Source organism: Lotus japonicus, chromosome 4 (assembly GCF_012489685.1).
Source record: "Lotus japonicus ecotype B-129 chromosome 4, LjGifu_v1.2".
In the NCBI taxonomy this organism is placed as follows: Eukaryota; Viridiplantae; Streptophyta; class Magnoliopsida; order Fabales; family Fabaceae; genus Lotus; species Lotus japonicus.
Genome location: NC_080044.1, coordinates 17,733,913 through 17,758,496, shown reverse-complemented (window position 1 = coordinate 17,758,496; position 24,584 = coordinate 17,733,913). Strand labels below are relative to the sequence as shown.

The 24,584-nt window shown below is 34.7% G+C and overlaps 1 protein-coding gene and 1 pseudogene across 1 annotated transcript; one reads left to right on the top strand and one right to left on the bottom strand.

Annotated features, from left to right (window-relative positions):
- The first annotated feature begins 2,628 nt into the window (after nucleotides 1-2,628).
- On the top strand, nucleotides 2,629-7,204 carry LOC130710956 (probable methyltransferase PMT27). The gene is made up of 8 exons (XM_057560360.1): nucleotides 2,629-3,716; nucleotides 4,405-4,554; nucleotides 4,833-5,103; nucleotides 5,340-5,450; nucleotides 5,539-5,713; nucleotides 6,014-6,262; nucleotides 6,490-6,684; nucleotides 6,773-7,204. Exons 1-8 carry the CDS (start codon nucleotides 2,730-2,732, stop codon nucleotides 6,975-6,977), a joined length of 2,343 nt encoding a protein of 780 aa, XP_057416343.1. The 5' UTR covers nucleotides 2,629-2,729; the 3' UTR covers nucleotides 6,978-7,204.
- Nucleotides 7,205-13,985: 6,781 nt separating this feature from the next.
- LOC130712394 (probable GABA transporter 2) lies at nucleotides 13,986-15,387 on the bottom strand (annotated as a pseudogene).
- Between the last annotated feature and the right edge of the window lie 9,197 nt (nucleotides 15,388-24,584).

Below are 24,584 nucleotides of genomic sequence, written 5' to 3'. Positions count from 1 at the left end.
CATGCATATCCTTTGGTTTCATATGTGGACCCCTATATATGGCTCGCTCTGAGGGGATCAGTATCTCTGATATTCAAGCAGCTTTGTTTGTTATGCATGTATAGTTCGATTCTGCTCTTGCCTCTTGGTGCAAACCTTAGTAATTTACATATGGGATGGTTTGCTATTGCTGTCTGATCTCGGTTTTGGAGAACCATATGTACAGGCACATAAATACATACTGATCGAAAATTCAATGTTTGATTTTAATTAACCTCAAGATTGGTCTAGCTGAGGGTCTCATACCTTACCGATTGCAGGTTCGAACTCCCATTTATGCTATGGAGTGAGGTAAATATAAGTTTTTCTAAGTATCATTTGAGCCCAACAATTTTTCTTTTTCTTTAATAACTTGTGCACAATTCCATCATATGCATCCAAAATTATATTTATTTTTTAAAAGTTGATTTTAATTTTATATATAATTTAGAGAAGAAAAAAAATTAAACATGTAGTCGGCTAACACTGGGAGAGCTTAGTGCACTATAATTGTACGGTGGTTTCAGTTCTGAAACATAATGGTTTCAATTTTATTGTGATGTATGGTGGTCCCAACAGTGGCGTGTGTCTTTAGTTTGCTCAGAGAAACTTGGAAAAGCAGTGTCCATGTCTGTCTATCTGCGAGGGTGCAATTCTCTCTATTGCGTGAACGAATAAGGTTGGTGTTTTAGAGCATATACAGTACACACAATGGTGATGCTTGTTTATTTGAGTTACTTAACAATTGTTCATTCTGATCCTATTTCAACCGTGGTTCCAATTATTATTTTCTCCACAAGCAATAATGCATGATGAAGAATGAGTTGTTAATTAATGTAAGACAGCAAAAATTTGGTCTATATATAATCTTATTTTTGCAAAGAAATTTGATGTATAATCTAAGAATAGGCAAAGTTTAGGACTTTGTTTAAGTAACCCTGTTGTGGGTGCTCATATATATATATATAGATGAACGGCGGCAAGATTTTTAAAGGAACAGGGGCCATGGCCCTCCCAATTTTTAAAAAAATAATACTATATATATAATAATGGATAGAAAAAAAAGTTCTGAAGTTTCACAACTTTCTTTTGAACGTAAGTTTCACAACCTTTTTTTTTAAAGAAGTTTCACAACTTATTTGATGATCATGAACATAGGAGAACATGATTAGGGATATCTTAGAAAAGAAGATATATAGAGATAGAAAGTGAATAGAAATACAAATTAGATGAAACATAAAGGGATGTCAGAACTCAGAATGCATCAAAATTCATTAATAAAATGTGCAATTAATGTTCAAGAAGTTTCCAACTTTTTTACGTTTTTTCAAGTTTTGTAAGGTACTTTATGTTGTTCGAGCTGAAGCTATGCAACTCTTAAAGATTGTTCTTCAACATTAAGATATAAGGCTTTGACTACAAAGAGGTGATTTGTTCTCTTAAGTATATATTAACATTTCTATTTATATTATTTTGCCTGATTTAATTATTTTAACCATAAAAATTATTTTTGCTTAAACTCTTATATCTTAAGGATTAATTGCAATGTTGTTTTAGGAAAATTATTTCTTCACACCCAATAGAGTGTTAAGAATAAAAGAGAAAGAAATGAGAAATATGATAGATGATGTGTAATGGGATTCACATTGATTTTAAATGATTTAGGAAAAAATATTATTAGAGCTACTATTAATTAATACAAAAACAAATGTATTGGGAATAAAGTATTGATCCCAATGATGACTACGATACCATTTGACTTAGGTTTTCCTTTTAAAGGAGACAATTTCTATTGTCTTTGTGCATTGCAATGACAACAATCAATGTAAATTTCCATCTCATGTTAATTTTTGAAAAAAAGTTTCTATCTCATGTTGGAATATATGTGCAAAGACAAGTAGTATTTACTTATGGACAAATAAAGAAGGAAAAGTAGCTATGAAGGCTTAGAATGTAGTTTATAAATATGTATTTACTAACATTTTATATCACATGGCTTATAAAAAAACATTTGATACTACATATTCTAATGTCACAACTGATTTTATTGACTGCAATCCTTTTATATACTTTTATTATTTCTATTGATGATTTCTTAGAGCTATAGGAAAAGAATAGAAAGAAATGATATGAAAAGAGAAAAGAGAGATATTCCTATGGAATCAGTGATAATATACTGAAAGTGAGATATGAGTAAATAAAAAATCGATTGAGCCAATGTTGATTACAAGATGTAATAAAAGGAAAATGTTAGCTCTACATCATGGTGGCTAAAAATATGCTCATTGGATATCCGTTGAAATATGTATATACACATCATTGGTAATAAAAGAGCAATTGATCAAAACCTTCCCCGTGTTTATTGTGTTTATTTCTTTCTATTGTCTACTCCTTAAAATACTAACCAAACTCTAATAACAAACTCCCTACTCCGTCTCTTTTGGATCATTGATACTTTTCAACTTCCAACTTTGAACATTTCTTTCTTCCCTCACCACATTCACTTGTTTCTTCCTCCACAAGCATCGTACACACACACACTCTCTCTAACAATTTCACTCTCATTTCTTCATCAACAACAAATCAAACACAAACACCCATCAATGGCACCGTCTACCAAGTCACGGAACAATAGAAGACCCTCATCAACCTCTTACACTTCAACCTTAACAACACTAGTCTTCATTGCACTATGTGTTCTCGCAGTGTGGATGCTAACCTCAAACTCTGTTGTCTCCCCTAAAACACGCGCATCAATTAACACCGCCACCAATGACTTGTCTTCCTCCTCTGAAGACCAAGCTGAAACCACCACGGCCGCCGCCACAACAACCAACAACAACTCAGAGGAATCACCTGAAACCACCACTACAATCAACAACTCAGATGATTCAACCGAAACAACAACAACAACCACAGAGGATTCACCTGAAACAACCACTAAAAGCCAAGACCTAAAGGAAACCACTACCACCGCGTACGGAGACGATTCCGGTAAGCTACCTGATGATTCTACCAAGAATGACGATGGAAATGACAATGCCAATGATCAGAAGAGCATTGAGCCTGAGAAAGATGAGCAAAGTAATCAAAAGGATGAACAAAACATAGAATCACAGAATTCAAATGCAGGGGAGAATCAAGAACAAAGCACGGGTGGCCAACAAGATGTTCAAACCTTTGATCAAGGGTCAAAAGTGAATGATGATGAAGCACTGAATGAACAACAATTGAGAGAAGACAAAGGTGAGATAACAGAAAAAGACCAGAATCAAAGTTCCAAGGAGGAGCAAAAAGAAAACCAGAACAACATGCAAGATGAGAGTCAAGAACTAGAGAAGCCAAGAGCAGGTAAGAGTAGGAGGAAGCCGGTGAAGAAGGAGCCGAAGGAAACGAAATCGTGGTCGACGCAAGCGGATGAGTCTCAGGGTGAGAAGGAGAGGCAGAAGGATGAATCTGGTGGCGGTGGTGGTGGTGGTGGTGATGAGGAAGGGGGAGATTTGAACTGGAATCTTTGCAATGTCACAGCTGGTGCTGATTTTATTCCATGTTTGGATAATGAAAAGTATCTGAAGACTTCACACAGAAAACACTATGAACACAGGGAGAGGCATTGCCCTGAGGATGCACCTACTTGCCTAGTGCCACTTCCTAAAGGTTACAAAACGCGTATTCAATGGCCAAGCAGCAGAGATAAGGTGACATGCTTCATAACAAAAGACATCTAAAACATTGGTTCTACCTTTTGATATCATGAAAATTGGGGAAAAAGTTTGGTCGACTCCCCAACACATGAAGATAGGAATGGAGTATAGAGAAATGAAAAATATGATGAGTGAAATGATACAACAAGAAGAAAGATATATAAGAGAAAGTGAGTGGAAATAAGGCAAGGGAAAATTGGGGTGTGGATGAATCAAAACTCCGAAAAAAATTTCCATACCCCCTCCTAACTTCCTAACTGTTGCCTCCCACAATTGAGCAATAAGTAGGTCTAATAGAATGTCATCTCATGATACCAACGAGGGGTAGCTCAGTTGTCAATACAGACAGAGTATGCGAAAAGAACTATCGGGTTTGATCCTCGCATAATACACTGGAATGAGGAATGAATAACTTTAACTATGATCAAATCCGAATCTAAAATAAACGTATGTGAAGAGTGACAACATTCTGGATGGTTTATACCAAAAGAATGTAATGTAATGAGAGTATGAGACATAGAAATATATTTTAAAATTTACAATTTAGTAATCAATTAGGAGAAAGGGACAACCCTCTAAATTAGAGAGAGCTCTCCTACTAACATTTGTTCACTTTGCTTTGGGTCTATGAGGACGAGTTTCTCAAAATTAAAACTCTACTTTGTGTTTAAACTTTGAACAGGTATGGTACCACAATGTACCGCACACAGCGCTGGCAGAGGTGAAGGGACATCAAAACTGGGTGAAGTTGAAGGGTGAGTTTTTGACATTTCCTGGAGGTGGCACTCAGTTCATCCATGGTGCTCTCCACTACATTGATTTTCTTCAAAAGGTAATAAATATTTAACTTAACAAAGCTATTAGTTGTATACATTAATGTGTGCTTGGATATCAGAGTACAATGTGAACACTTTCATCTCAAATTCTCAAAATGAATGCTAATGTCTGTTTGCTCAGATATCTAACAGGTATGCAAACATAGCCTATAGTAGTTAGTAAGATTTATAAATAGACACAACATAAATTATACACTGTTAATTGTAATTTCTTGCTGGTAACTATACAATCTCACCACTAATTTGTTGAAAAGAATGGTTAATTGTTACACAGGCTGAACCTGGTATTGGATGGGGGAAGCACACTAGGGTGATTTTGGACGTTGGGTGTGGAGTAGGTAGTTTTGGAGGTTACCTATTTGAAAGAGATGTTATTGCCATGTCCTTTGCACCCAAAGATGAACATGAAGCACAAGTGCAGTTCGCCCTCGAGAGAGGAATTCCAGCCATATCTGCAGTCATGGGCACTCAAAGGCTGCAATTCCCAAGCCACGTCTTCGATCTTATCCATTGTGCACGATGTCGTGTACCTTGGCATGAAGATGGTTTGATCTCACTAAGACTTTCGCTTTCTTTAAATTTGTCATATAGAGCATATTTGAAAATTCTTCTACAATCGATTCTGAATTCTCTGAATTCAAAATCAATTCTTGGAGATTTTTAAAGAAGCTAGTTTCTGGGTGACAGAATTGATTTGGAATATAGAGATGCTGATACAAACACCTTTTATCAATTTAGCAATCATCATGGTTACTGAGAAATATGTAAAAATCTGGTGTAGGTGGCTTGTTGCTTTTGGAATTGAATCGTCTTCTAAGACCAGGGGGCTATTTTGTATGGTCTGCAACTCCAGTGTACCAGACGCTCGAAGAAGATGTCGAGATATGGAAGCGTAGGATTACATACAACTTATCTTCACTATTCAGAAAGAAATAACTTGCCATTTTTCTAGGTGCTGACAATTTGTTATTTGTTTCTAGACATGACCAAACTGACCAAGGCCATGTGTTGGGATCTTGTAACCATTAAAAACGATACACTGAATCAAGTTGGTGCTGCCTTCTACCGCAAACCCATTTCAAACGAATGCTACGAGCAAAGGGAGCAAAACCAACCTCCAATGTGCAAAGATGATGATGATCCAAACGCTGCCTGGTAAATATCTCCTATTGATAACTTCTAAGGTCCATGGACAAAAAAAAGTGGCTTTATTAATGACATGTTATACATAAAGGATGAGTAACTTATCATAGCTTTGTATCTAACAGCCCTAAAAACTCATGAAAGTTACTTATGTCCACCGAATTTTGACTCACTGTAGTTTTTCACCATGTATAAACATACAAGCTTCTTTCTATAATTTGTTTCAGAATCAAATTCAATTATACATGCACTTAGAATAGTATACTGTAACATGTCTTGAAATTTTGATTGGCTAAATATATTATACTACAGGTATGTACCTCTACAGGCGTGCCTACACAAATTGGCTGCTAACAAGGGTGAGAGAGGAGCCAGGTGGCCGGAAGCTTGGCCACGTAGACTGCAGAAAGCCCCATATTGGCTGAACAACTTGCACATATCTCCTAACGATTTTGAAGCAGACAATGAACGTTGGAAAAACGTTGCAGATGACCTGAGCAGCCTTGGTGTTACTTGGTCTAATGTAAGAAATATAATGGACATGCGAGCTGTCTATGGAGGGTAGGTATATAATGATTCAACTTAGACTACAATAGTGACATGTTTCTATTTATATGCAATATATTAGTAAATACAAATTAGTGTATCTTCAACAGTGAAACTAAAATCACGATAGGCAACCACAACAATTAAGGGAAATTATTCCTGTCCACCGTGATTTTAAACATTACTTACTGAGTAATTGATTGGGTAGGGGTAGTTTTAAAAGTGGTGCCATGTGTGTGCAGATTTGGAGCAGCTCTAAAGGATCTTCCTGTTTGGGTATTCAATGTGGTGAACATGGATGCACCAGACACACTTCCTATCATCTTTGAACGTGGTCTAATTGGAATATACCATGATTGGTGTGAATCCTTCAGCACCTATCCAAGAACTTATGATCTACTGCATGCTGATCATCTTTTCTCAAATCTAAAGAACAGGTATTGATTAATTGAAGTTCATCTTTTTTTCACCTTGACTGGAGAAATTGCAGGATATTAATCTGGTTCTCTTGTTTCGTTTTGTCAGGTGCAAGCTTGTTCCTGTATTAGCAGAGGTAGATAGAATAACAAGGCCAGGAGGTAATTTGATTGTCCGTGATGAATCTAGTGTCGTTGAAGAAGTGGAGAATTTGTTGAAATCTCTACACTGGGAAATAACCAAAAACCAAGAAGGGTTGCTCTGTGCCAAGAAAGGAACATGGAGGCCCAACTCTTCCGTAAATTTGTTCTGATCATGGAGACAACATTGATTATTCAATCAAAAGATATAATCATCAGTGATATGGGGTTTTGTCCGTCATGACAGTCGTCGTGAAATCTTTACATGCTTTACTGATAATCATTCACATACAACCCCAAAATGATGATGCAAGCATCCTTAGAATTAGTAGATGTTAATATACAATGTCATTCTCTAGTTAATCTGGTGGATGCTTGCATTCAGAAATCAGAACTAGCTGCTTTCTACTTCATTAGATTAAGTGACCTTTTCATTAAATGAAACAGCCTTTTACCTGACATTGATTTCAGTTAATAGAAGCAGACGCTTGATTTGACATTAGTTCCTCTTGAGATAATAGGTAGACTTTGATAGCAGCATCCCAGGTTAAGATGGATGCTAGAGAACTTTGTATTCCAAATTACTATATCCACAAATTTCGATTCATTTCAATTTTCAAATAAAATAATCTACAACACCCAATTTGTTCTTGTTAAAATGGAGTCATTACAAAATATATGAAGAATAACATTGCTACAAACCTGTTTATCTTCAATTGTTGAAGAAACAATAAGAAATCTATAAAAAGAATTCTAAGATTTGGGTATGGAGTCATGTTTGTATGTATAGCTTACTATATTACATTCTTCAAGCTCTTCCCATACCAAGTAAGCATCCTTAGATCTGGCAGGCTGAGCGCTGACCTTACAATTAACAATTAACCTGGAGACATCGACAAATATGTGATGTTATTTCAAAAGTAAATCACATCTTATTTCTCATGCGATACATCCCCTAACCAACCATTCTAAATTAAATATAACACAAATAAATTATAAAAAAGCTCCAAATCATCATGGTCAAATTGGCAATTAGTAATACATTAAAAAAACACATCATGCATTAACATAATTACATCAAAAAAACCGTGATATCGATGTAGGAGTTCCCGAACCCCAAGAACAATACAAGTTATCAAGGACTAACAAGCTCCCTAATCATCTTTGTACTCCCTCCGGTCCTATTTATAAGCAACAAAAAAAAAATTCACATAGTTTAAGAAATGTAGTTAAACTAGATAAAATGCATTAAATTTGTCTTAAATCAAAATAAACTTCCAAAATTACCCTTTGTTATTAGTGTTGGAAAGGGGGAAAGAGAGAGAATAATTAATGACACACATTTTACAAGTTAGAATTAATAAGGGCATCATTGGAAAAAATTAATTAATATAGCTCAAACATTCATTTGGTTCTTATAAAAAGGACCAAATTTTTTCTTCTCTTTCATGCTTATAAATAGGACCGGAGGGAGTATTTATTAGCATTGACAGGGCATCCACTTAACCCATATGGATTGAGCCAGGGAGATAAATAAGTAATGCTAAAACAAAATGCTCATGGCTAAAAACCCACCACCATTCCCACTCGGTGAAAAACATCACACTACAATATTCACTCCCAAAAATCTGTTTCCCCTGATCTTAACAACTTTAGCCAGGGAAAAAGTAATATTTTAAAACAAAGGCAAGGAAAAAGTTAAAATAATACCGTTTCTTTTTCTTTTTATTTTTTAAAAATCAGTGGCCATGCTTCTTCTGCTTCTTACACAAAACTTCAATCAATTGCAGTACTAAATATTGACAAATAATCAACCGCACTAAATTAAAAATAACGGAAAAATACATAGTAAAAAAACTCAAATCGCCGTGGTCAAATTGGCAAGTCCTAGAAAAAAAACTTATGTTATTAACATGGAATCGGTGTAGGAGTTCCCGAACCCGAACAACTATTCAAGTTGCCAAGAACTAAAAATTCCCTCATCATTTATATAAGCATTGACGGAAGCATCCACTTAACCCATATGTAATGAGCCAGAGAAAAAAAGTAAGCAATGCTAAAACTACTACACAATGTTTCCAACCACGCAAATAGAAGCAATGTTTCTCGAATTGAGAGGTCTTAAGCATCATCTAATTACTTAATCTACACATTCAATGATCTTGTAGGGAATTAGAAATGTAGGAGTTCCCGAACCCGAACAACTATCAAGTTGCCAAGAACTAAAAACTCCCTCATCATTTATATAAGCATTAACGGAAGCATCCACTTAACCCATATGTATTGAGCCAGAGAAAAAAAGTAAGCAATGCTAAAACTACTACACAATGTTTCCAACCCCGCAAATAGAAGCAATGTTTCTTGAATTGAGAGGTCTCAAGCATAATCTAATTACTTAATCTACACATTCAATGATCTTGGTGGGAATTAGAAATGCAGGAGTTCCAGAACCCAATTCAAGAAAAATAAATTAAATACATAGTAAAAAATAACGGAAAATACATAGTAATCAAATTGGCAAGTCCTAGAAAAAAAACATATGTTATTAACATGGAATCGGTGTAGGAGTTCCCGAACCCGAACAACTATACAAGTTGCCAAGAACTAAAAACTCCCTCATCATTTATATAAGCATTGACGGAAGCATCCACTTAACCCATATGTAATGAGCCAAAGAAAAAAAGTAAGCAATGCTAAAACTACTACACAATGTTTCCAACCACGCAAATAGAAGCAATGAATACATAGTAAAAAAACTCAAATCGCCGTGGTCAAATTGGCAAGTCCTAGAAAAAAAACATGTTATTAACATGGAATCGGTGTAGGAGTTCCCGAACCCGAACAACTATACAAGTTGCCAAGAACTAAAAACTCCCTCATCATTTATATAAGCATTGACGGAAGCATCCACTTAACCCATATGTAATGAGCCAGAGAAAAAAAGTAAGCAATGCTAAAACTACTACCCAATGTTTCCAACCACGCAAATAGAAGCAATGAATACATAGTAAAAAAACTCAAATCGCCGTGGTCAAATTGGCAAGTCCTAGAAAAAAAAACTTATGTTATTAACATGGAATCGGTGTAGGAGTTCCCGAACCCGAACAACTATACAAGTTGCCAAGAACTAAAAACTCCCTCATCATTTATATAAGCATTGACGGAAGCATCCACTTAACCCATATGTAATGAGCCAGAGAAAAAAAGTAAGCAATGCTAAAACTACTACACAATGTTTCCAACCACGCAAATAGAAGCAATGTTTCTCGAATTGAGAGGTCTTAAGCATCATCTAATTACTTAATCTACACATTCAATGATCTTGTAGGGAATTAGAAATGTAGGAGTTCCCGAACCCGAACAACTATCAAGTTGCCAAGAACTAAAAACTCCCTCATCATTTATATAAGCATTAACGGAAGCATCCACTTAACCCATATGTATTGAGCCAGAGAAAAAAAGTAAGCAATGCTAAAACTACTACACAATGTTTCCAACCCCGCAAATAGAAGCAATGTTTCTTGAATTGAGAGGTCTCAAGCATAATCTAATTACTTAATCTACACATTCAATGATCTTGGTGGGAATTAGAAATGCAGGAGTTCCAGAACCCAATTCAAGAAAAATAAATTAAATACATAGTAAAAAATAACGGAAAATACATAGTAATCAAATTGGCAAGTCCTAGAAAAAAAACATATGTTATTAACATGGAATCGGTGTAGGAGTTCCCGAACCCGAACAACTATACAAGTTGCCAAGAACTAAAAACTCCCTCATCATTTATGTAAGCATTGACGGAAGCATCCACTTAACCCATATGTATTGAGCCAGAGAAAAAAAGTAAGCAATGCTAAAACTACTACACAATGTTTCCAACCACGCAAATAGAAGCAATGTTTCTTGAATTGAGAGGTCTTAAGCATCATCTAATTAATTAATCCACACATTCAATGATCTTGTAGGGAATTAGAAATGTAGGAGTTCCCGAACCCGAACAACTATACAAGTTGCCAAGAACTAAAAACTCCCTCATCATTTATATAAGCATTGACGGAAGCATCCACTTAACCCATATGTATTGAGCCAGTGAAAAAAAAAGTAAGCAATGCTAAAACAAAATGATCAAGCCTTAGAACCCCAAACCCACCACCATTCCCATCTATAAAATAACACTATCAAATGCATTCCCCAAAAATTAGTTTCCTCAAATTTTACCCCTTCAACCAAGGAAAATGTTACAATGTTTTCTTATTAATTTTCAAAAAAACAAAATAACAATCCACTGCAATAGTAAAAATTGCTACATGATCAACACTATATTCAAAATACATAAAAACATACAACAAAAAATTATGATGTACACATACAGCATAATATTAGAACAAAGAAACAATGGAATTGAGCATTGTTGAAGAAACAAAAGGGAAAAAAGTGATTACTAGGGTTTGGTGCTGGGATTATCCTGTTTGTATAGCTTATTGTATTCTTCAAGGTCGTCGTAGTAGATATCCCAGACGCACCGGACGCATCCGCTGCCGCAACAATCACCAGCCTCTGGCTTCTCCGGCGGCGGAGGAATCTCCTTCTTCTCCGGTTTGGGTTGGATCGGGTGTGGCGCGGGTATATTAGCGGAGCCTGCGCCGTCGGCCATGCGATACGGTTGGGGGAGAAAGGATGATGGTGGGCGCTTGCGGTTATTGTGGGCGGCGATGAGGTTGAAGGGGGCGATCTTTTGAGTCAAACCGCCGGCTCCGATTCTCATGGAAGGTCAATGCCGCCGCTACCATAACCTAAGCCCTTTCTATCTCTCTCTGGATTGAGATTTGAGAACCACACAATATGAATGAGTGAAGGGGTATTAGTATTATTTGCATTTATGGACCAATTGAAATCTGTGATCGTTTGCTGCCGTTTTAGGCAAGGGAACCGCGTTTTGGGAATTTTTTCGTGTCAAAATTGACTTCTTCAATTTCTTTTTAAACTCAATTTTCATTTTTTATCTAGAATAATAATTATGAGTTTAAGCATACTAGTAGTATATTACTATATCATGTTTGGAAAAAAAGGAGGGGATGAGAAATAAGTTGTTTTTATTAGATTCTAAGATTCATATCCATAATATATACTTCCAGGTGTTTTTATAGGTCCAATCATTGTCTGCGTGCCACCTCATAATTGGCTAAATCCATAATAATATATACATTTAGGGTTTTTCTAGGTCCAATCATTGCCTGCGTGACACCTCATGATTGGCTAAATTCAATAAAAATCATACATGACATTCATTCTTTCTTCTTAATGTACACCCTTCTCCTTGATCTACACTCATCTCACTTTAAAAGCTTATATAAAACTCTTATTCTTCATTCATCTCTCCATTATTTGAATTTCTTCATCATCTTATTTGCACAACTCTCAACCTTTCTTAGTCTCAGGAACTTTCAGCCATCTCCTGCGTGTTGTGATTTTTTGAGTCTTTCTACATGGCTTAAAGATCTCCTTTTGTGGTTCTTCATGACTATACAAAGGTATGTAATTATTCTCCTCTGAAATCAATTTTTCATGTCTTTGGTGTGTTTTATTGTAATCAAATATCATTCCTTCAAAACTCATGTAGTACTGACCCTGTTCTCCTCTATAAACGCTGAAAATAACAATTTAATGGATATGGATCAAGGGATCGTCCAAATTTCTGGAAAAATAAATTTGGATCTCAAGTTATTGTTTTTTACGAACGCAAACATCCTCAGTTGGTACTGGCCCTCACTGCATGTCATTGTGCACAATGCGAATTGGTTAGTTTAATTTCCGTATACTTTGATTTTTTTTAACTTCAATGTGTTTAATTATGGTTATTTAAAATTTCATAATTGATTTCGTGGTTTTTTTTTTCCAGGTATTACCTTCTCAAATCGTTCCATTTTTTAAAGTTTTGGAACATCTCCCGTTGGCTTTGATCATAAATTACTTGGTCTGTCGGTAAGTTCTCAATTTATGATCAAAGTGCTGCAAAAGTGAGTAATGACACAAAATTATGAGTGAGTATCAATTTATTAAATACCATTTTAATTACTAATTTAAAAAAAAATTAAAAAACGTGTGGGCGATTTAAAAAAACAAAAAGGTAAAAAACGCCAACATAGTTGGCGATTGTCAGAAAAAACAAAAATAAAAAATAAGAAAACGCCAACATGGTTAGAGATTTATATAAAAAATGGGAAAAAAATTAAAACGTCAATGCTATTGGCGATTCTTTAAAAAAATTAAATAGAATCGCCACTGGCCGTGGCGATTTATACTAGATTGGTAAATAAATAAAAAAGTACCATAAAGTTGTAATTTCCAAAAAAAAACTATACTACTTGGGTACAAAAGCCTCTCCCGCTCAACTTTGTACTAGTGCGCGTATAGGATCTGATTGGCGAAAATTCTGCAAGAGAATGGAAATTAGAGCTGGTGACATAGTTTGTTTTAGGTTTGAAAAAATAGCAAATATAATTATTGAAGTTAAGGTGGTTTAGAGAAATATTTAATCCATTGTTATTCATTCCAAAATTTAATCAGTTGTTGTTTTGTCCTGTGTCTCTTTTCATTATTTCGTTTTTCTCAATCTACATGAGAAGATTGTTGTCATGATTTACTTTATTTCAACATTAAAGTACAAGATTAATTGTTATATGCAATTATAGATTCCTTTGTTGCATTAAGTTTATTTTTTCAGTAATATAAACAGACGTCATCTAAAATTTATATTCGAATACATATATTTAATTAGTCATTCGTTGTTTTCGTAATTCATTCTGGAATTTTTTTTTTCAAATTTATATTAAAAAAACTTTAATCAAATACCAAAAACACGTTTTTACCTTACCTTTTTTAAAATAAAAACCGTTTTTAATTACCTATTTAAAGTTAGTCTAATCTCAATAACATTAACTGCTAAATAATTTCCTTTTATAAATTGAAAAAAAACTTTTTTTATAGTCAGCAATTAAATGCATAATTAGTCAATGGTTTTTTTGAAATGTGCAATTTTTCCGTTTCCATACTTTTTAACGGGTATTCAAACGAGCTCTTATGGAACTTGCAGATTACAAGGCACAAGCTCACAAGAAGTTAGCTAAGTAAAACAGTGATGCCACAGGGACAGTGCTTTTGTCTGTTTGCTTTCTCCCCTTTTTCTAAAAATTGAAAAAACCTTATATTGCATACACCAATGTACTTGTACATATGCTTAATCCTTAACATCACTGCTAAATAGCTTAAATTGGTTGGCATCAAGAACCAATTGCCTTATGGAAGAGAATGCACCCACGATTCCTATACCCGTGAACACCACCATAATGGACATATTGACCCAATAAGTTAAGGATGATTTTGATGGCTTGTGAGTCATGTTGTACAGAAGCATAGGCAGGATGAAATCCAGAGGGATGAAACCAATAGCACCAATCACACCGTTGATGTCGCCAAAAATGGTAACATGGCTGCCATGAACCCACATAATATCATGTAAATTGATCGAAGAACAAGGCGAGGAATAAGATTTCTTTTGGAAAACATCCCCTGCTTCACATCTGCTGATTTCTTCTCCATAATCTCATAAGCAACTTGAGAATAAACCAGGCCAATTGCTAAGAGCTGAAGAAGAACAAAGATGACAGCAAGTCCAAGGACCCAAGTTGGAACCAAGGCAGGTTCATTATCTGGCAGCAGACTATTTAAAATGTTTGAGCTAGCCTTGTTTCCAAATGCCCAATATCCAGAAACTGAAGCAGAGTAGAAAGTCACAAAAATCACAGCATAACACATAGCAAGGCCTTTTACCATCTTCCCTGTGGCAGGGGGTGCTAGAGTTGCTTGTATCTCGGGTAATATGCCATTCCCAAATATTGCTGCGAGTATGGAGATAGAGGTGAAGGCGCTTAAGGCCCTTGCAGACTTCTTGGGTTCTAAGGAATAGTCCCTTGGAGGGGCATTTTCTGATTTTCCTGCATGAATACAGGCACCGACCACAAGCATGGTGTAGCCCAATGCAAGGAAGAGTGAACACAAGTTGATGTGTCGCAGGGAATGGAAAGAGGGAAGCTGGGATAAAAATATCATTACCACTGTCACCATTGCTATAAACTCGTACAATTTCAGGGATCCATGAGGTGAAATGTTGGAGTACATGATCTGAAGGCATTCCCCAGCGAGCAAGATTGCCCCTGTTCCAACTCCAGTGTTGATTTCCGTTTGGATGAAGATTACAAAATAGTACATCCATCCCGAACCTAAGACATCGGCGGCAAGTTCCCGGAAACGGATGTGGCGGCGGCCGGATTTCTCGCAGTGTTCGAGCACCTTGGACATGAGGAAGTAAGCGTAAAACGTGACAGCGCCCATCACGGTGAGACACACGAACCCAAGCACCCACCCCAATCCTCTAAAAGCGTACGACAACGTGAGTATGGTTGGGCCAACGATCGTCATGGTTAAGTGAAAACCTGCGTGCCACCATTGACCTTTGGATTGGAGGACGAAGCCTGCTCCGCCGTCCTCCTCCGGCAAGGGAAAGTCCTTAGGTGGACGCGCCATGGCCATGATGGAGGAGGATGCAGTTTATCTGGAGATTGAAAGCGTGTGTAGGTTGTCATAATAGTCAATGGTAAAAGCAATTAATGATTTGTGCAGTTATTAAATAGTTTTTTCCTTCATTATAAAATGCTTTAAATTATTGACGTAATTTATATTCAAATCATAAAAGACATTAAATGCTATATACAATAAATGATATAGTCAATTTTTTTTAAAAAAACCCTGCCAAATTAATTACTTAATTACTTATTTTTTTTTGTTACAAGAGGAAATCAATTAACTACTTATTTAATTAATCTAATTATTTATTAAAAAAATTAATTCGAAATTAATTAATTATTTCCATTCATTTCATTATATAAAAAATTAATGACATTTTACCTTTTTGTTTCTTTTTAAAAATTACGTGATTTGTGCACTTATTAAATAAGTTTTTCATTTATTAAAAAATACTTTAAATTATTGACGTAATTTTAATCAAATTATAAAAGATATTAAATGTTATATACAATAAATGCTATAGTCAAATTAAAAAAAAAAACCTGCCGAATTAATTACTTACTTATTTTTTTTTGTTATATTAGGAAATCAATTAATTACTCATTTAATTCATCAAATTATTTATTTAAAAATTAAAATTCGAAATTAATTAATTATTTTCATTAATTTCCTTATATAAAAAATTAATGACATTTTCCCGTTTTGTTTCTTTTTAAAATTTACGTGATTTGTGCACTTATTAAATAGTTTTTTAATTCATTAAAAATTGCTTTAAATTAGCAATAACATTAACGTACTGCGCGCTAAATAATTTCCTTTTATAAATTGAAAAAAAAATTTATAGTCAGCGATTAAATGCATAATTAGTCAATGGTAAAAGCAATTAATGAAATTTTCCCGTTTTGTTTCTTTTTAAAAGTTACGTGATTTCTGCACTTATTAAATAGTTCTTTCATTCATTAAAAAATGTTTTAAATTATTGAAATAATTTGTAAGCAAATCATAAAAGACATTAGATGCTATATACAATAAATGATATAGTCAAATTTTTTAAAAAAAACTGCCGAATTAATTAATTACTTTTTTTTGTTACAAGAGGAAATCAATTACTTACTTATTTAATTCAACTAATTATTTATTTAAAAAATTAAAATTAAAATTAATTAATTATTTCCTTTAATTTTCTTATATAAAAAAATTAATGACATTTTCCCGTTTTTGTTTCTTTTTAAAATTTACGTGATTTGTGCATTTATTAAATACTTTTTTCATTTATTAAAAACTGTTTTAAATTATCAATAACATTAACTACTAAATAAATTTCCGTTTTTAAAATGAAAAAAACATGTTTTCTATAACAAGCAATTAAATGCATAATTAATCAATAGTAAAAGCAATTAATGACATTTCCCCGTTTTTAATTACATTAATTTGTAGTCAATTCATAAAAGACATTAAATCCTAATTACAATAAATGCTATATTCTATTTAAAAAAAACCTTTTTAAATAATTAATTACTTATTTAATTCATTAATTATTTAAGGAAATTAATATTCGAAATTAATTAATTATTTCCACAAATTAACTGCTGAAATCATTTCCTTTTATAAATCAAAATAAAAAAACGTTTTTAATTGTTTAAAAAATAGATTCATAATTAGTCAATGGTAAACATAATAACTACTAATTCCTAATTTCTTTTTTTTTTGAAAGCAAAAGTTTTATTAGATAGATTGGTTGATGGTACATACAAAACGCAACAAAGTGAGCATACTCCCCTCCAATATTGCAAAAATATTTAAAAATAAAATTGCTCAGGTGCGCCCAAAGATATAACTTTAGAAATCCAGCACATAAATAATACCTACGCTGCACAAAAATGCAGGAAAAACCACGAGCGACATTGACAAGGTCCAAAACAGACCAAGGACTATACCACCAGAGAGAATGAACATTTGTCGGGGACGGAGATATGGTAAAGAAACACCACATAACCCAACAAAAACATAGCTCCGCTCGCTATTGGAGATGATGCGAATCAGCACATGACAACAAACAGAAAGCAAAAGCATAAAACCCCTTTTATAAATTGAAAAAAAAGTTTTCCATAATGAGTAATTAAATGCATAATTAGTCAATGGTAAAAGCAATTAATGACATTTTCCTGTTTTGTTTCTTTTTAATATTTATAAAATTTGTGCCCTTATTAAATAGTTTTTTCATTCATTAAAAAATGCTTCAAATTATTGACTTATTTAGAGACAAATGCGGTACGTCTAAAATGCTTATTAATCAATTAACGTTGTATTCATGTGTAAATAGAGACTAACCTAATTATTGACAAATTATTTATATCAATCAAATTATTGACAAGAGTAATAATTCGAAATTCACACTAATAGAACTGCGTATGACGACCGAAAATGTTGATACCTATTACACCTCCACATTATAAATAGAGACTAACCTAACCAACTATATCATGATCCTTCCAACTAGGCCTGAGAACGGTCGGTTTCGGGCGGGCTCGGGTGAAAGATTTCGGGTTTTGGCGGATTTTGATCAGACAAATCTCAACCTATTTCCCCCAAACGTTGAATCGGATACGTCGGGTGCGGGTTGATCGGTGAGCGGGTTGTGCGGGTGGGTTCGAACGGGTATTATAGAGGTTGTGTTCCACGTTTGAGGCAAGGTAGGTGGTTAAGTGCGGATGCGCAGTGTCACCACTAGAGATGAAGAAGCTCTCATGTTTGAAGATGATGAACTATGGTGCTCCCTCCGCGGTTTGATGGTCGTCGCCATGAGCAAGCTTGTGAGGAGGAGGAAAAGGCCCCTCGCGTTTTGGCCGTGAAGAGAAAGGGGGAAGAAAAAGAAGGATTGCGGTGGACTGGCGGTGGTGTGTGGTGAGAGAGAGAGAGAGAGCAAGTCTGGGAATATGGGAAAATGATGTGAAGAAGAGAAAGTGACGAAAGATTATTTAGTTTTTTTTCCCACATCTTAATAACTTAATTCACGTGAAAGGCTAGGCTATAGCTGGTCTATGATAGACCTCAGACTTTTTCATGAGTGAAAGGGACTTGTCACTTTTCATGAATAAAATAATACTAGATGTTTCTTGCTTTTTTTTTTATTTTCTACCATTGAAAAGTACCATGAGTGACACTAACTGCACAAACGTGTGGTAGCTTTTGAGCTGATATTGAATGGTAGATAACTGGGTACAGCTGTTCAACGTTGAAATACGCTACACATCGGGCGGGTTCGGGTTTTGATGGTTTTTAATTATTCAACCCGAACCCAACTGTATCTACCCATCTGGAACCATTGCGGATTAACCCGTTCTGACGCATCCGACCCAACCCGCCCGTTCATGCTGTTTTTGGCTAGGTTAAATCGGGTTTGGGTCGGGTCAAATAATCATGCTCAACCATACTTCCAACTCATAATTTGAAATCCTAACTTAGTTTGCGTGAATTCTACCGCTGATACCATGAACTCTTTTGTCTCCCAAATCAATCCTTCTAAAGAAAAGTGGACCTTAATTTTTTTTTTGATACATCGGAAAAGAGCGGACCTTAATTCTTCGAGTCATTAGAAACAATTTTGTTATTATTAAATATCTAAATATATTTTAATTTAATTCACAGACATACATTCATATGAAACTCCTTCATTTATAGGGTCAAACAATCCATGCAGAGTGTAGGCGTAACCTTCACGTATGTTTTGCCAACAGAATCACTAAAGGTTTGGTATATCGTTTTGAATATTTATGGGTATGACATAATTTATGAGGTCTTAGTGCATCTACACATATCTACAAGATACACTTGTAAAGTAGAACAAGGATGGTTCATTATAATAAAGATGTGTTTCCTGTGTGTGATATGATATTTGACAATGTGCGTGAAGTTCTAAACCCTGACTTTGACGAGCGGTTCTTAGTTGGTAAGTTAAGACCTTCATTTAAATAATTTAAAATACATCAACACTTCCATGTATTGACATTACCATTAAAACAAATTTTATGGGCAAAGTAATGCACGTCGGAAATTACAACAGATATGAGCGGAACGGAGTCTATACGAAGAGCAGAGACATTGAAATTGAATCTCAAGGGTAAGTTTGCTTTTATACGTAAAAAATTAAAATTATTAATTTCTCTAAATTCATAGGGAAGAAAATTAACAACTATTATTTAATTTTTTTCCAGCAAAAAGATTAAATATTTTTTATACGGCCAATTTGTCAACGAATTGGATGCACTTCTAAATTCAGAAGACAACAAACATGTTGTTATTATCATATTATTGGGAGTAGTAACAATGCATCAAGGTACATTTAATTATATTGAGCAACAAACAAACATAAACTTTTATATAATAAACCAACATGTTCAAACTTTAACTTACAATCGATCACTAATTTTTTTCCCAGGGGAATATAAGCTAACCGCGGGGTTAAACTGCACTAAATTAGTGTTCAATCCTGACATTCAACAAGCGGTGTGCTACAGAGACAGGTATGTACATATTGTGGATTTCATATTACTTTGAACAAATTTAGATGATAAATAACAACATAATTTTTGTTTCTACGCAGATTATTTGAGTGTGACGCAGTTCATACTCAAGTAATGAACGTTGTGATTGAAAGATTAAAAGTTACTGAAGAAGATGAGTTCCTGAAGCTTTTCCCAAGCACAAAGACTAAAAATTTGGTTACGCGCATATCAGTATAATCTCAACACTTTTAATTTAATTTATTAGACATTGATATTTAATTAAAAAAATAGTATACATTGATTTTCATTCAAATTTTTTATTAAATAAACGATTACCTATTATATTATTAAATTAGTATTAATGATTTATTTACTAAATTAGTAAAAAAAAACATATAATGTTAGGATTACACTACACAAAACCCGTTTTAAAAAAAATTCATGGGGATATACATTTTGAAACACTAACTACAAAATTAAATAATTATTAAATTAAATTAATATCACCTATTATAGGAAATTAATAACACATTAAAAATGGGATAAAATATCAATTAATTATACCATAAACTCGTACACTCTTTCATTTATTTGTTAGTTGCTTTAAATTCATAATGTTATAATAAGAAAAAAGAGATTTTGATACACGTTTTGAACTTTTTTTAAAAGATTAATTTTTAGTCAACAGTTTAAAAAACAGCTACTATATTCAATTCTAAAAAACCGTTTTTATTGTTTTAATTTTTTTTTTGCTAGAACACTAATTTCATGTTTTTTTAATACATTAAATTTTAATCAATTAAAAAAAATGATAAAAAGTTGTCTTTACAAATAAATAACGTATTTAAAAAAGAAATAATAAAGTTAAGCTATTTAAAGTTTTTTAAACGCGTATATTTATTATCATTTAATAAAAATATAAACACTTATATTCCATTTTTAAAAAAATAAGACGTATTTAATACACGTATTTAATGGATCTTAAATATTGTGTTTTTTTAGACAATTATAAAAACAGTAAATACAATAATCTCTCCTTTTATAAAAATAAAGTTTACACTATACCAATTTAATGAATTTTTCTAGAAATTAATTACTAGCTAAAAAATAACAACAAAAACAAGTATAATCCTTTCCAATTGAAAAAAACATGTTACTGAGTTTACACTATACCACTTGGACCGACCCTTGACGTCGTGCCAGTGGTCAATTCCATACTCGCCATCCTCGCCTGTTTCCGCAACCGTCGCCTCCAGGAGTGACTTTGCCAATTCATCGCCCGCGTTCCCCTCTGGCCTCTTTCGTCGGCGAGAGTTAGTTGCCCGCCGAGAGCGCTTGCGCTCCACGCTATTTTTTCTCGAATAGAGTGGCTTTCCCTTGAATTCCTTAATTAATTTGCCAACTTCCTTAACCTTCCGCACATTACTTGCTTCCTTGTCCTGTATCCGTTTCCTCGCCAGCGACACCTTTGCCGCCTTCAACCGTTTACTCTTACATGCGTCGTCTTCTTCTTCTATGATGTAGTCTCTCGCTCGGGTGCGTACCTCCGTCATCGAGCTCGCTGGTTTCCTACTCAACTCGCAGCTCAGCTTTCCTGACGACAATCCGCTCTTAAAAGCTCATACGCATGTCCGAGGTTCCGCCTCTTCAAATCTTGCGGACGCGGCGCTGTACTGTTCCATGTACTGCTTCAACGTCTCTCGCTCCTTCTGCCGAATCTGAAACAGATCCTCGACCTCGCCGACAGAGAACTGGCCCAGGAATTTCGACGCGAAGTCGCGAAACTTCTTTATGGATCCCATTGGCAGGGCCATAAACCAGGTCATTGTTGCGCCTCGGAATGTGGACGGAAGCATTCTACACTTTACCGCATCAGAAACCGCGCTTATCGCCATCTTCACATTGAAACGTAGCAGATGATCTTGCAGATTGGTTCGTCCGTCGTACGTCTCCAACACGAGGCTTGTCATATCGTCCGGTATGGTCACCTCTCGCACTGCTGCCCAGAATGGTTTGACCTCCGCAACAGCCTCAGCCTCCTTCTCCTCTTCATTCCACCGCCTAAGGTGATAGTACTTCAATTGCTCCTGCAGACACTCATTTTGCAGTCTTAAGTCGCCACTCAGTGTACGGCGTGCTTTTGCCCGGCGATGTCTATCTAACCTTGCGGTGCGTGGGGAAGAAACGCGGCTCCGCTCCGGTTCCTCGCTACACCGTTGGCGAAACGATTCCATCAGGCTCCGTCGATGAACCAAGAATTCGACCAAAAATCTTCAAATCGTAGAAAACCTCACAGAAAATCAAATTTCTCTAAACCAAATTGCAATCCACGTAGTCCGAGAATCAAAATCTACTGTTCCCCACAGACGGCGCCAAATGTTCCATCATGAACATCGAGATGAGGTATAGTACCTAAGGTGTAAGGAACGTGATGTGAGATTCCTAGAGAGAATGAGAGCGTAACTGCTTTGGAGAGAGAATAACTGAATTTCAATCTTGTTATTTCATAAATGAGCTAAAAGTCCTTTACATTTGGTATCCCTCCCCTATTTATAGTTGGGGGAGTTGGGCTTAGCGCCTCTAAATCATCCTAATGGGCCGGTTGGGCCTCTGGGATGAAGGCCCAGGTCCCTGGTCCGCTCCTCGCCTTAGGCCAGCGCTTCTGGGCGGGGGACCCTAGGGTCTCGCCCAGTCCATCTCTCTTTTCTTTCTTAAACAAACAAAATCTACAAGAGCACATAAACAATTTTTTCTCATACATAGGAGCATTTTTTTTCTTTTTTCTACTTTAAACATATGTACTACTCCCCTTTTGAAAAAATATCGAAGCAATGCTGCCGCTGAATATTACTACTCCCTCCATTTCATAATAACTGTCCACATAGAGAGAAAAAATTTAACAATAATTGTTCACTTAGAATTTCAATGGAGCATTAATTGATGTTTTTACATATAATGCCCTTATGAGAATAATAAATAAGGAGTGATAAAAATACATTGTAAAAGGTAAAATGAGGAAACAAATGATATGTTTTAAAAAGTTAACAAAATTGATTGCATTTCTTAATATGTGTGCATCTTATCTAAATTGACACGTATATTAAAACGGAGGGAGTACATGACAGATATGAATTGTTGAATATTCACTTTTCACAGACATTCAATCGACATATATTTTAGTTGTTGTTTATGTTTGTTGCGATTAAAAACTATCACTAAACCATAAATGTCTATGTATCATTTTTTGGTGTATGAAATGTCTCACATGTTGAAAATGATTTTGATTTATTCCCTCTTGTCTTTTTCTTCTATCTGAACTAGTGTTTTTTACCCGTGCGTTGCACGACGATTTAGTTTATTTTGTAGATATATTTGTATAATAGATGTACAACAGAGAATAAGTTCAAGAATATATGTGAACAGACCAACTTAAAAATGTGAAATAGAAAACGTTGTTTAGCCCACCAATGTCATATTAAGGTAAACTAATTACAGGCAGGAAGGTCATTGCCGCTCTGAATTGATTGATAATTTTTTGATCAACACAAAGTTTTTTGACACGGTATGATTTCTCAAACTTATAATGGAAACTATTTGCGACTTCAATCTTGAATAAAAAGGTTCTGTCAATCAAATTCAAAATTTTCGTGGGAATTGTTAAAGGATCAGAACCCTGCAATTGTGGAAAACAAATATTAAAAACTTGTTAATAATATACACATAAATTCTAAATTGAATCATACGCTACCAAAAATATACGTACAGTAGTTTCAAGCAGATCTGCACAGGATTTGCCTAGAAGCGCAGTAGCCTCCTGATAAAAAATGACAAAGGTAGCAGTATCTTTTGAATCCATCACACGAAGTTGTAGTCTAACTTGTGAGTCGGAGAAACAACGTGCCGATTACATGGCTCACAGAAATACATTCCGTCAGCAAGATATACCTTCTTGCTACATTTGCACGCAGGGTAACACCAATTCATACCCTCTGCAATATACTTACCAGTACCAAGAACAACACAATAGGACTTCTGCAAAATTAAATTCGAAGATAAAAACGTGTAATATATATTGTAACTAAATATGGAATATAAATTATTATTGAATTGTAAAGTCAAGAGTATACCTCAGCAAGATCTTTGAGTTGCTCAATTATTTTTCCATCACTATGTTTTAGGAAATCATCTTCAAGGGTAGATTTTTTTGCCGAGTCCTGCAGCGGGCTAATCACATGTGCAGCAGTATCATTTAATTCCAAGAATCTGGAAGATAGCCGATTTCATAATTTGATATGAATAAAAAAAATTGAAAAAGATTTAAAAATCAGAATAAAACTCACCGAGTTCGGAGAGGAGCAGCTTCTTGTATGAGAGGATTAAAAAGAACCCTTGTAGCCCCATAAACATTTTAGAGACTTGTCTTACCTGTAAAAGAAATTAGGATTAAGGAAAAAAAAAACACCACCAACTATATTTTGATTATTCGACACCAGATCAAACTTTTAAATACCTTTAAAGGGCTTGATCTTTGCACACTGCACAACCACAACAACATTTGTTGCATCTCCCGATGCAAGATAACCTATGACTTCAGCAACATACTTGCCAAAAAAGGCGCATTCAACCCGAACCCTATTCAAAAAAATGGGAAAATATAAAACCGATTTCATAATAATAAAGATGGATTAAATG